Raw genomic sequence first — 14,694 nt, 5'->3', positions numbered from 1 at the left:
ACGGAGTGGTGTGCATGGTGCGAAGGTGTGGATGGGGGAAGAGTGGACCCCTTTCACGAGTACCCGGGGCGGGTAGTGTAAGTGTTAGGTAGAGGGTGCAGGTAAATTGTGGTTGGATATTGGCATTTGTGGTGCGGTTGCAGAATGGTGTTGTGAATGGGTGCATTAGTGTTGTGGAAATGGCTGGGCGTGTAGCCTGTTAGTGTGTGTAGTTGGTTGGGCACTCCACCACTGTGAGGATGTCGGCCAGGTGAGGCCGCAGGTGGGCTCTGGGAGCCGGTAGTTGTGAGTGGGTGCCTGAGGATCCCGGGTGTGGATCGGGCAGCCCAGTGCCAGAGAGGGCACGGAGTGGGGAGAGAGCCAGAGGGCCTTCCCCTGGTAGTTAGGTTAGGGTAAGGAGCAGGTAAGCTCGGAGGCAACTGCAGTGGTGGAGGTGTACAGGTGGGTAGACCCACTGGGAGAGGTACACGTCGCAGCCCAGAAATTGTACGAGGGCACCGGGAGATGAATCGGGGGAGTGAGACCCCAAATTGAAGAGCACCACAGTTTGGCCAATGGGAATTGGTTTTTAGAACCCATAGTGTAAAAGGGCCAATGGTTTGGCCGGAGAAAGACCCCGGGTAGTGTAAAGTTGTTAAAGTCATTTCGGAGATAGTTAGGATTGATGAACCTGTCGCACCATACGCAGCCACTTACCTGTGGTGATGATGATGACTCCACACCTGTGTTTTCTTTGTTGTGTTGCAGGAAATGAGATTGCTGTGAGGATTTGTGAGACGCATCACGACGTGGATGAGACATTGGGGTGATTCCATCTCTCCCTCCCTAGGAGGGACTGATGATGAATTGGTGATGGCAAATTTTGATGTTGAGTTGGAGATGGCAAATTTTGATGAGAGTTGAAAATGGCAAATTTGATTGGTTAGGAGGGAGAGAAGACGAATTTGGTATATGGGAGGAACGGGGAAGACAGTAGGGATGTTTGTTGATTTGTAAAGTAGATGTTTATGGGTAGTGTTGTGTTGTGTGGATACAGTAAGGGGTAAGGGAGGGGCCATGTAGGTTACCTGGTGGGGGGGGGGGCGTACGGTAGGAATGTACCTGTCTCACCTGGTTCCCATGTGCCCCTAGTGTGCATTACCTAATGTTGCGTGCACTTTTGCGCCCTTACCACCTTACTCACTTGTCTGCTTCTTTTGTCTCCCACCTCCGAGGATCTGGCTTTGGGGTAGAGAGAGAGGAGAGAGAGGTGCTGGCTGCGCAGTTGTGGGCCTGCACTTTCGCTGTTCGCTGCCTGGATCGGTACACCATATGGACCGCAATGTTTGTGGCCACCCACAATGGACCGCAGTTTGTTTGCGGCCAAGCACCACCCGGGGATGGACCTATGGGTCAACGTGGCACCTATGCCATAAAGGTGAACCACTGTTAACTAACACCAAGTGCACCACAAGAAGAGCAAGAGACACCTGCAGGGTTAGGGGTTGTTGAAGTTATTTTTATTCCAATGAACAATGGTGACTGCACCGATTGGTGGTGGGGTGGTGCTGTTGATGCTCGGGAAAGGGTGCTCTGCACGTTATTAAAGGCCGTCGGCCACAGAGCACTCGTGGGTTGGTGTATCGATGTTGGCAAGCGCGCTCTCTCTCTATGCATAACATCTGCATGTGTTCCTCCAAAAACAGGTCCTGGATCGTAGTGTAGATATCAGCGTAGTCTTGTAAATAATGCTCCCTACCGGCTGTATGTTTAGTTTGAGAATTCTTTCCGGATTCGGTTATCCTGTGGGTGTGTTTCTGAGAGGAGAAGGGTGCAACGTCGCAGGGGGACATATTTACTCATTTGTGAATATCTATAAAACTGTCGCACTCAGGGTAGAGTTAATAGTAGAGGGAACTACATTGCGTGCCACACTAAAGTAGGTAAAAATTTATCGGGTCGGGACGCCCCGAGGGTAGAGAAGGGTGCAATGTTGCGAATATGGAATTTGACCTCCATATCCGCTTGTAAATATTCCCCTATCTTCTCCGATACTCCCCAACTCTCCCCTTACCCCATTCCCTAGTCCCATTGTCTGTAAACAACACCCATTAGAGCCGATCTTCCCCTTCATTCCCCCATTAAATGTCGTGCCCCGGTCCCCCGCACCACACGTAGACAATTATAGGACATCTTGCTAGTTATTCTTAATCTATGTCAGTTAAGGACTTGTTTCCATTAATTATGACTCTTCGTTGCACCAGAATGTGATGATATGGCACCAGTAGGAGTTTAGGACCTTCCCATACCTCCCCGCATCTCTTCCCATCATCTCAAGCTCCAACAACAACCACAACAACAGCGGCTTTGCGTCCTCACTCCGGCTCGGTTGGCCGCCATTGAACATGTGCTCGACGGGGTTACCCAGAAGGGGGCTCCCTGTCGGCCCCTCGTCAAGGGCGGAGCCGGTAACCCCCGCACCCAATGAGAAGCCATGGGCCGATGCCATATGGGGCGGAGCTAACGAGCGAGGGCGTGACTCCCCGCCGGATATACGCGGCCCCGCGCCGGACGTGACGTCAGATGCGCCCCGAGCTTGGAAGGACAAGACGCCACCCTCCCGAGCGCTGAGCGACCTCCCCGGCATCTCCACCAAAGTCGCGACCCACGAGCGCTGAGCGACCTCCCCGCATCTGCTGGACACCACCGTACGTGATTCTGTCCCTGAGCCAGGTGCACCTGAGCCATCGACTGCCGCTTTCCTTGCCATCAAATCCCGTGTGAGTCAGCGTTGTCCCGTTTATCTGTGGTCTGTCTAGGGTTAATATAAGAGTGTGTCTAAGTGCCTGTCTTCCTATGATGTCCCTCTCGTCCCTGTAATCTAACCTTTTTCCGTACGAATATACTTGAAAATCGAAACCCTGGTGTCGTATTGTGTCATTATAGCCCAGCCGGGTGTCTTCTCTTTCCTATTGAGCCAGCGTAGCGCGATTAGTTAACATTCGGGCACAATCGGGTAACTTGTACGGATACGGCGGCCATCCCGCTCGGCCCACCATACCATCAAAGTCGTATCTGTAACAATATATATATATATATATATATATATATATATATATATATATATATATATATATATATATATATACATACATACATACATACATACATACATACATACAGTCACGTGAAAAAGTAAGTACACCCCATGTAAAGTTTTGACTTTTTCAACATATTTCAACATACAGCTATTTGATCTTCATTTCAACAATATGGATAGATAAAGGTGATATAATATAACAAATATCATGAAACATTTACATTTGGTAGTCTATTGTATAATTTAAATAAACATGAATGCAAATTTTGCATGTGGAAAAAGTAAGTACACCCTTGGCTCTAATAGGTGGTATTGCCCCCTTTGGCAGAAACAACCTCAAGTAGGCGTTTCTTATAACTGTCTACCAGTCTCTCTGACATCGAATGGGAGAAATTTTTGCCCACTCCTCCATGCAGAATTCTTTCAGCTGTGCGATGTTTGAGGGGTTTCTTGCATGCACAGCTCGTTTCAAATCCCCCCACAACATCTCAATGGGATTTAGATCCGGGCTTTGACTTGGCCATTCCAGAACCCTCCATTTCTTTCTTTTCAGCCATTTCTTGGTGGATTTACTGTTATGTTTAAGGTCGTTGTCATGTTGCAAGGTCCAGCTTCGGTTGAGCTTCAACTTTCTGACAGATGGCCTCACATTATCCTCAAGCACCCTCTGGTACAATGAAGAATTCATAGTGGATTCTATGATGGTGAACTGCCCAGGCCCTGATGCAGCAAAGCTGCCCCAAACCATAATATTTCCACCACCATGCTTTACAGTTGGTATCAGGTTCTTGTGGTCAAATGCTGTCTTTGGTTTTCGCCAATCATGTCTTCTGGTACTGTGGCCAAATAGCTCTACCTTTGACTCATCTGTCCAGAGCACATTGTTCCAGAAGTGCTGGTCTTTGCCTCGGTGTTCATTGGCAAACTTTAGTCTTGCCCTGATGTTCTTTCTGGACAGCAAAGGTTTCCTCCTGGCACACCTCCCATGTAGATCAAGTTTGTGCAGCCTCTTTCTGATGGTAAACTCGTGCACTTTGACATCAACAGTGGCAAGAGTTACCTGTAGGCCCCGTGATGACATTCTGGGGTTCTTAGAGACTTCTTTCAGCATCTTGCGGTCTGCTCTCAGGCTGAACTTGCTGGGGCGGCCTGGCCTGAACAAGTTGGCAGTTGTTTGGAATCTTCTCCACTTGTCGATGATCTTCCGGACAGTCGAATGATTGATTTCAAATTGTTTGGAGATCTTTTTAAATCCCTTCCCAGACTCGTAGGCATCTATAACCTTCTTTCTGAAGGCCTCGGAGAGTTCTTTTGATCTGGGCAAGGTGACACCGCACACTTCAACAACAAAGAGCAAACCAAACTAAATGTCTGAGGTTTAAATAAAACAGGTTCCTCCAAGATCCTCTCGAACGATGTTCTAATCATTTGCACCTGAGCTGGTGCACCTGATTCTAATTTTAGGTATTTGAAGTAGTGATAAATGTAAGGGTGTACTTACTTTTTCCACATGCGAAATTTGCATTTGTGTTGATTTAAATTATACAATGGACTACAAAATGTAAATGTTTCATGATATTTGTTATATTATATCACCTTTATCTCTCCATATTGTTGAAATGATCAAATAGCTGAATGTTGAAATATGTTGAAAAAGTCAAAACTTTACATGGGGTGTACTTACTTTTTCACGTGACTGTATATATATATTAATTTCTCTTTTCAATAGAAATAGAGACAAGGAGTCTCTAAAAGGCATCTCCTTTTAGTTTTTAATCTTTAACTCATGATATTCGAGTTGGTTTTTATCTGTTATTTGTGTTTTTAAAACTTTCTCAACTTTAAGTAGCAGATTTAAACAAGAGCTTATATCAAGAATGAGATTATTACATTATTACCTCTGTGATCTGAGATACTTGGATGCAGAAAAGTGTAACATTAGGGTCTCTCGGCCTAAGGGCTCAAAGGTAGCATACTGACTCACTCTTGAGATGTGTAGTCTGGGGTGGATTCCTCACCTGACTATAAACTATCGGATTCGGTGCTTCACAGGATGGACATTGATTGCATCAACGAATGTTCTGTCCTGATTGCATGGACGTTAAGATGGATGTCCCGTCTGCTACCATTAGTTGGTGGACGTTAAAGTTTCAACGGTGTTTTTCATGAAGAGTACTCGAGTAATTGCCGGCACGATGAACAAATTGCAGATTCTTCCCTAAACCTACAGGTGGCACCACATCAGTGGAAGAGCTGCCCCCAGCATTGATGCAATCAGTTACAACTAACTACAGACTTGGCATTTAATATGGAATATATATTTTTTTCTTGACTTGGGTTTACTTTCTTAACACAGTATATCAATCTGGTGAGTTTCTTTTACATTTTGGTGATTTATTTGTTCAAAGAACCATGTCTGATTGTCTGTCGCAGCAAGAAGTCAACAACAGGATTATATCACAGGTGGCGTGGCAAAATGTACGGACAGGTACATTTGACGATTGGCTTCACAATCGGGTATATAAGGGTTGTTGGTTCTGTATTAGTGGAAACCAATTGCTGCACGTCTCCAAAAGTTATTGCCGCTTCCTCTGGAGATGGTCCGTCAACTCGACAATGCTGTTTGTCATGGAGTGGTGGCTTTACGAAATTACGGCATGACACAGTGTGCTATTGCTCGGCAGTATGGCATCACTCAAGGTCAGGTGTCAAAGATCCTGAAACGAAATGCTCAGAGGGGTGTCCGTACTCCAATACCGAGGCCAGGACGTCCCCGCAGAACCACAAGGAGGGATGATCGCCAGCTGCACCGGTTAGTCCGCAATGGCCGTACCAAGTCAGCTAATCGGCTTCGGGCTGAGTGGCAGCAACTGACAAATGTGCCTGTATCTAGAAGCCTAGTCAACCAACGACTGGTTCAAGCAGGCTATCGTGCCAGGCGTCCCCTGAGAAAGCCACGCCTGACCAGACAACACTGCCAGCGCCGATTGCAGTGGGCCAGAGAGCACCGTCAATGGCAGCCAGGACACTGGAATCACGTGATCTTCAGTGACGAGTCTAGATTTCTGGTCTATCGTCAAGATGGCCGCGTCCGAGTGCGCAGACAAGTGCATGAAGCCTACAACAAAGATTTTATAGTGCCAAGAGTCCAAGCTGGAGGTGGTGCGGTGACCGTTTGGGCTGCTTTTCATGCAGGGGGCAAAACTGACCTGGTTGTTCTGAATGGAAACCTGAACCAGTTCAAGTACAGGGCCATTCTGGAAGAAACATTGCTACCATTTGCTCGTGCAGCCTTTCGAGGAAACTTTGTCTTCCAAGATGACAATGCACGGCCTCATCGTGCTCGCATGATCCAACACTTTCTTGCTGACCGTGGTGTAGAGCATATGGAGTGGCCTGCCATGTCCCTGGATATGAATCTGATAGAGAACTTGTGGGCAGAATTAACGCGTCGAATCGACCACTTGGATCAGCAGCCGACCTCTGTGTGTGAATTGCAGCAGGCTATTGTCACTGCATGGCAAGCGATTCCTGTCCAAACCTTGGCAAATCTCGTGAACAGCATGCCTCAACATGTACGTGCTCTCCTGAATGCTCGTGGGGGTTACAAGAAGTCCTGAACTGTAATTTTACTGTCCGTAATCCCAGTCGTAATTTAACTTTTGTTTTTGTTGAAATTTTTTTTGGCTAATGTGCAAAATAAAGAGATACTTCTGGAAAACGTACAGAAGTTGAACACAGTACTGTCCATGAATTGAGTTCGATATCAGTTCACATCACTTTCAAGGATCAATTTATTTGTTTCGAAATTTCAAATGTGGTTTTTGTTTCTTTTAAAGGTCACATTAACAAAATCTAGAATAATTTCAACATAATTCCAATGAACTTTTGGTTCTAAGACATCTTGAAAAGTAAGTTCACCCCCACAAAATAAAATATTCCATATTTAATGCAAAGTCTGTACATGATACACTTGACAACAATAAGTAGAACGGCACTCGGTAGAGCGTAATCCTCCACCAAGCTGAACAGTTTACGTTTTGTATCCACTGATAGGCCAGATCTGGATTCGGACCTGAATCAAAATCTAATCGGCTGTTCTTGTCACCAAACCAACTCATCCACCTAATTTTGTCATAGCTCATCCACAACTTTTTGACATATCATGCTACGGATAATTTTTGGCCTAACCTCAATTGTGAAGAATCACTTTTAAAATTCTAGTATCCGGATCCGGATCTTCACCAAAATCGAATCAATTTCTCCTTGTCACATACCCAACCTGTCCACCAAGTTTTGTCTGAATCCGCCCATAACTTTTTGAGATATCCTGCTCCCAGACTGACAGACAGACAGACAGATGGGTGAATACATAACCACGTGGAGGTAATTAGCTCGAAGATTCTCAGAGCACAATGTACCTTCTTCCCTCTGATACAAAACACACCTCTGCTTGCTTTTAAAGCTGTATTTGAAGTGAAATGCCCTCAAGATACATCATTCCTTGTACAAAGTTATGAGGATGTAAATCTTCGGTGTGTGTGTGTGTGTGTGTGTGTTTGTGTGTGTGTGTGTGTTAGTTCTATACTATTTGTGGAGGTAGACCAATTGCTTTCGTCCTTGACTCAGAGACATCAACAAAAGGTTGTGGGAGCTGGAAAGTTCTGGTTTGCGGTCGGTGCCTGACAGCTGCACATTATGGCGGAAATCCAGCCAAGAGCAATAGGCCCTGCCTTTTAAAACTTCAACAGGTCTTCACATCCATAACGATTCATGTAAATGGAGAAGTGGTACAAAATAATGTCGTAAATTTTAACACAACTTCGACATGCGCTGGATAAAAGGGCAAGGAATCCGGTTGACTGGACTCAACCGGCATTGCCAAAAAATATTTTCACAAGAAACAGATGCATGCCAACTTTAAAAACATGATCAAAGTAAAAACAAAGCAGCAGGTAGAAACAAGTGACGCATACAAAGATTAACAACATGGCTGATTAACACTTGGTGGCTACCTAGGCCTTACCGCTTTAATACGCATCACATTCTCATTTCAGGCGCGACATCAAAGTAGACTAAAGCCCAAGCATACAAGAGCTTTAAACATGGATCATTAGTGAAAATGTCACCAAGATTTAGCACCTGGCAAGTGAGTTATTAAAAATAAGGATAGCAGAGGGATAAAACGGACAAAGCCATATTAGTGTGGAAAGAGAACCATGGCACATTATTATGTTAAATAAATTGTCTTGGTGCCTTATAGTGTTCCAATCATGTGTCTCTCCTTGTCTGTCCAATTGTCTTGTCTAGGTATATTGTAGTGTTCCAATCATGTGTCTCTACTTGTCTGCCCAATTGTCTTGTCTAGGTGTCTTATAGTGTTCCAATCATGTGTCTCTCCTTGTCTATCCAATTGTCTTGTCTAGGTATATTGTAGTGTTCCAATCATGTGTCTCTACTTGTCTGTCCAATTGTCTTCTCGAGGTATATTGTAGTGTTCCAATCATGTGGCTCTCCTTGTCTGCCCAATTGTCTTGTCTAGGTGTCTTATAGTGTTCCAATCATGTGTCTCCCCTTGTCTATCCAATTGTCTTGTCTAGGTGTCTTATAGTGTTCCAATCATGTGTCTCTCCTTGTCTGTCCGAATGTCTTGTCTAGGTGTCTTATAGTGTTCCAATCATGTGTCTCTACTTGTCTGCCCAATTGTCTTGTCTAGGTGTCTTATAGTGTTCCAATCATGTGTCTCTCCTTGTCTATCCAATTGTCTTGTCGAGGTATATTGTAGTGTTCCAATCATGTGTCTCTACTTGTCTGCCCAATTGTCTTGTCTAGGTGTCTTATAGTGTTCCAATCATGTGTCTCTCCTTGTCTATCCAATTGTCTTGTCTAGGTATATTGTAGTGTTCCAATCATGTGTCTCTACTTGTCTGTCCAATTGTCTTCTCGAGGTATATTGTAGTGTTCCAATCATGTGGCTCTCCTTGTCTGCCCAATTGTCTTGTCTAGGTGTCTTATAGTGTTCCAATCATGTGTCTCTCCTTGTCTATCCAATTGTCTTGTCTAGGTGTCTTATAGTGTTCCAATCATGTGTCTCTACTTGTCTGTCCGAATGTCTTGTCTAGGTGTCTTATAGTGTTCCAATCATGTGTCTCTACTTGTCTGCCCAATTGTCTTGTCTAGGTGTCTTATAGTGTTCCAATCATGTGTCTCTCCTTGTTTATCCAATTGTCTTGTCGAGGTATATTGTAGTGTTCCAATCATGTGTCTCTACTTGTCTGTCCGAATGTCTTGTTTAGGTGTCTGTCGTGTTCCAATCATGTGTCTCTCCTTGTCTGCCCAATTGTCTTGTGTAGGTATATTGTAGTGTTCCAATCATGTGTCTCTCCCTGTCTGTCCAATTGTCTTGTCTAGGTATATTGTAGTGTTCCAATCATGTGTCTCTACTTGTCTGTCCAATTGTCTTCTCGAGGTATATTGTAGTGTTCTAATCATGTGGCTCTCCTTGTCTATCCAATTGTCTTGTCGAGGTATATTGTAGTGTTCCAATCATGTGTCTCTACTTGTCTGTCCGAATGTCTTGTCTAGGTGTCTTATCGTGTTCCAATCATGTGTCTCTCCTTGTCTGCCCAATTGTCTTGTCTAGGTATATTGTAGTGTTCCAATCATGTGTCTCTCCCTGTCTGTCCAATTGTCTTGTCTAGGTATATTGTAGTGTTCCAATCATGTGTCTCTCCTTGTCTATCCAATTGTCTTGTCGAGGTATATTGTAGTGTTCCAATCATGTGGCTCTACTTGTCTGCCCAATTGTCTTGTCTAGGTGTCTTATAGTGTTCCAATCATGTGTCTCTCCCTGTCTGTCCAATTGTCTTGTCTAGGTATATTGTAGTGTTCCAATCATGTGTCTCTCCTTGTCTATCCAATTGTCTTGTCGAGGTATATTGTAGTGTTCCAATCATGTGTCTCTACTTATCTGCCCAATTGTCTTGTCTAGGTGTCTTATAGTGTTCCAATCATGTGTCTCTCCTTGTCTATCCAATTGTCTTGTCTAGGTATATTGTAGTGTTCCAATCATGTGTCTCTACTTGTCTGTCCAATTGTCTTCTCGAGGTATATTGTAGTGTTCCAATGATGTGGCTCTCCTTGTCTATCCAATTGTCTTGTCTAGGTATATTGTAGTGTTCCAATCATGTGTCTCTACTTGTCTGTCCAATTGTCTTGTCTAGGTGTCTTATAGTGTTCCAATCATGTGTCTCTCCTTGTCTATCCAATTGCCTTGTCTAGGTGTCTTATAGTGTTCCAATCATGTGTCTCTACTTGTCTGTCCGAATGTCTTGTCTAGGTGTCTTATAGTGTTCCAATCATGTGTCTCTACTTGTCTGCCCAATTGTCTTGTCTAGGTGTCTTATAGTGTTCCAATCATGTGTCTCTCCTTGTCTATCCAATTGTCTTGTCGAGGTATATTGTAGTGTTCCAATCATGTGTCTCTACTTGTCTGTCCGAATGTCTTGTTTAGGTGTCTGTCGTGTTCCAATCATGTGTCTCTCCTTGTCTGCCCAATTGTCTTGTGTAGGTATATTGTAGTGTTCCAATCATGTGTCTCTCCCTGTCTGTCCAATTGTCTTGTCTAGGTATATTGTAGTGTTCCAATCATGTGTCTCTACTTGTCTGTCCAATTGTCTTCTCGAGGTATATTGTAGTGTTCTAATCATGTGCCTCTACTTGTCTGTCCAATAATTGTATTGTCTTGTCTAGGTGTCTTATAGAGTTCTAATACTGTGGCTCCATTTCTATTAAAAAAAGAAGTTAATAATAAAAAATAAATGTTAATTAAAAATGTAAAAATTTTATATCTATATATATAAGTAAAAGAAAATATATATATGTGTGTGTGTGTGTGTGTGTGTTTGTGTGTGTGTGTGTGTTTGTGTGTGTTTGTGTGTGTGTTTGTGTGTTTGTGTTTGTGTGTGTGTGTGTGTTTGTGTGTGTGTGTGTTTGTGTGTGTGTGTTTGTGTGTGTGTGTGTGTGTGTGTGTTTGTGTGTGTGTGTGTGTGTGTGTTTGTGTGTGTGTGTGTTTGTGTGTGTTTGTGTGTGTGTGTTTGTGTGTGTGTTTGTGTGTGTGTGTGTGTGTGTTTGTGTGTGTGTGTTTGTGTGTGTGTGTGTGTTTGTGTGTGTTTGTGTGTGTGTGTGTTTGTGTGTGTGTGTTTGTGTGTGTGTGTGTTTGTGTGTGTGTGTGTGTGTGTTTGTGTGTGTGTGTGTGTGTGTGTGTGTGTGTGTGTGTGTGTGTGTGTGTGTGTTGATCATCTGTCTATGTACAAAGTAATACCTCACCTAGGTAATGTTACAATTTGCCCTTAAACCTTCGAAGCAGTGACATTAACCGACAGACACACGTGTACAAAGGGATTGCTCTGGTCCTCTGATTCGAAGGAAACAAAGCATTTTGACAGAAACGCCAGATGGGCCCCGAGGGGCTGGGAGAGCCATGTTAGCTCAGCTGCCTGAGAACGAGACGCGGGCTTTGAAGGCCTCACACCTGCCAGGAAAACGAACGAGGAGCTGCCAGAGCACGCAAGCTTTTCTTTCCATCGCCTCGACTCACCGTGTCCTAGCTCACCACCTGATGTCTCTCCGGCCTGTCTCTCACTGCTTCCTAACTCCTATTAAAAAGCGCTCGCGTTGCTCATCGTTTGCTGTCTGGAACATCCTCGCAGTGCGTGCAATTCCCCTCAGGTCATCCTCCCAACATTTGCGTCATCTTTTTCCCAATTCCTCTCGAGTAAATGAGCAAATTGTGGGTAGGCCTACAAAGAGGGTCGATCAATGGCTGGCTTCCATAAACCGAATAATTATTCAGTGGACAGAGCAGAAGGAGCCATCTACCACATAAAACAAATGTCTGTGCGTTTGTACTGATGTCTGTCCCCCTTCATAAGGGTAGCTTTTAAAGGCCAATATTTTAACATTAATGTGTATTCACTACGGTCAATTTTTGAGGATAAAACAAACTCGAAAAACATTTTCCATAATAGAGTAATTATGTCTCTTCTATTGGAAGTGTAGACGGTGGCTTGCAAACCGAGCCTCAATGGCGGTGTACGGAAGCGATTTTTTAAAATCACAATAAATACAACGCACATTGAGGTGAAATTCGCCGCACATGATGTTCAACGTGCACACAGTAAAACGAGTGTTCGTTTACATCCCTAGGGCGTCTAATAAATAAAAAGATACAAGCACACCTGACACTAGGCCGAGGCTTCAGTTCAGACATTGGCGCACTCACGAGGCTGCACCGTCGAATAAGCAGTTCCATCCCGTCATTTATACTAGTTGACGTAATCGTTGCGTCGTCAAATCGGTTGACGTTCCAGGAACAAGACATCACAATATTCAGGAATAATAGGAATGAATGTTAAAATGCAAATAACCTGCTTTTAGAGGGAATAATGAAACAACATAAGTGTATAGACTAGTGGCTCCAGGTTTTCCGCTCCATAACCTCGATTTTGATCGAGCGATTCCGTTCGACAAAAACGAAGCTAATTCTTGGAGCAGTAATTCTCTTTTTAAGAATCACATACACTGAACAAGAAGTTAATTTGTCTTCACTTTGTTGTATTATAATTGGTATTTGATTATAATTGGCCATTCATCTTTTACGTCTGCACATCCATCTTGATTCTTGCAGGACAATGAGGACATACGGACGGATCGTGGCCCCTGGGAAACTGTCGACACAGGCACGATCCCCAAAGGTACGTCGGAACCTAAGAGGATCGAGAGCCTCGCACAGAGGTTACTGGCCGCGAGCAGCGTGGACGACTTCCTGGCATTGCTGTACCCGCGGCCGGAGGAGGCGACGGCCCAGCGGTGTCGGCGCGGGCATAGAACCGAACCTCAGTTCCAGGCCGCTGCTGTAAACATCAATTGGGAAGGTGAGCACCAACTGCTCGGTGAGCATCATTTTAGTCAGTGACTCAGATTACATGGAAGTCGAGTCTAATTGGCCTCCCTCCAGTTCATCAAAGCCAAGTTTTCTGGATCAGATCTGGTGTTTTAATGTTTTCTTTTCACCCCCGGGGTGCTGGTCAGGTTTTCATCCATTTTTCAAAACGTGCCTAGTTGTGTTGAATTGTCAAGTTTGGGTCTCTCTTTAAATCTGGCGTACTCACCTAGGGCTCGGCTAGTCAGCATACCACTTCTATCTCTGTTTTAACCCCACTTGATTCGTTTTTCACTTCCTGTCTCCAAAGTATTGACATCTCTGATCCCTGAACTTGATCCTTTTCCCGCCCTCGCTCAAAAAAACACCTCCACTTCAACTCCCAACTCCCCACTGATAGGCCAGATCTGACTTACTGACTGTATCCCACTGATAGGCCAGATCTAGATCCGGACCTGAACCAAAATCGAATCGGCTTGTTCTTGGCTTGTCCTACCCAACTCATCCACCAAGTTTTGTCATAATCTGTCAACTTTTTTAAGTATCATGCTATAGTGCTTTTGATCCAATTTCTCAATGGTGAAGAATCACTTTAACTTGTTTTTTAATTCTCATATCTGGATCCGGATCTTCACAAAAATATAATTCGACCTTGTCACACTCCCAAACTGTCCACCGAATTTCGTCCAAATCCGTCCATATCCTCTTGAGATATCCTTCTCACAGACAAACAAGCAGAAAAATGGTGGAAGCATAACCTCCATTCACCTTCCGTGGCGGAGGTTAAAATGTTGTTGTTTTTTCATTAATAAAGAGCATTTCTAAATGTTTCACTCGCATTTTTATTGCGTCAAACAACCCATGCATTCCTCCTCTTCTTTATCACTATCTTCTCGTCTTCTTTTTCCCAAAACTTTCTCGCTCCTAAACACTTCGTTCATCCACCCTCCTCTTGTACCTACAGATCCACATTCCTGACTGCCTTCAATGGAGAAGCTTTTTTTCACCCCTCCCATGAAGTCTGTCTCCGTATGTCCAGTTTGGGAATCATGTGAAGTCAATTTTGCAGAGGTTGAGTGCACACGGCAATCCATTCTCCTTCACGTCCATGAAAAGGATGAAACCCTTACATGTCCTCGTCTCTGCTTCCCAGCTCCCCTCACCCTGTCCCACACCCTCCCAGCTTCCCCTTCGCTCCCACCTCTTGTTTGTTTGTATGATGCACCATTCTTCAAACAGTGACAACTCCATTTACTTCTCTCTCTCAGATGACATGAACCACCTTTAGAGGCCATTTTTCCCCGCAGAGCAGGGGTTGGCCTTTTTCAGGCACCATGGTTCCCTTTTTGAAGCGATGTTTTATGGCCGGATGCCCTTCCTGCCGCCAACCCTGTTAGTCGCCTCTTGCGACACACAGGGAATTACTACTGAACTGGTACTCAATTTGCCGACATCGGAAGGATGACAGGCTGAGTCAACCCCCCCTGGTTTTAATTCAGCGATCGACCGGGATTCGAACCCAGGATCCTAGGATCCCAAGCTCGGCACCCTAACCGCTAAGACAACACCAGGCTTCTCTCTTAGATGACATGGACAAAGTTTGAACCACGAACCCCAACTCTCTGTTCCTCATATGTGGTGATTTCAATTGACACCATGTCAAATGGCTGGA

General features: G+C 44.5%; 1 protein-coding gene across 3 annotated transcripts in view; it reads left to right on the top strand.

The window, feature by feature from the left end:
• Window positions 1-14,694, top strand: part of LOC137439597 (vascular endothelial growth factor C-like) — a 74,820-nt gene that overhangs the window by 9,376 nt on the left and 50,750 nt on the right. For all 3 annotated transcript variants that reach the window (XM_068135507.2, XM_068135508.2, XM_068135506.2), the window contains exon 2: window positions 12,768-13,014. In XM_068135507.2, the coding sequence (XP_067991608.1) occupies window positions 12,768-13,014 (247 nt within the window). The remainder of the gene's footprint in view (window positions 1-12,767; window positions 13,015-14,694) is intronic.

The sequence above is a fragment of the Myxine glutinosa genome, chromosome 14, assembly GCF_964187855.1.
Source record: "Myxine glutinosa chromosome 14, kmMyxGlut1.1, whole genome shotgun sequence".
NCBI lineage: Eukaryota > Metazoa > Chordata > Myxini > Myxiniformes > Myxinidae > Myxine > Myxine glutinosa.
This window is presented reverse-complemented; position numbering and strand designations above follow the sequence as displayed.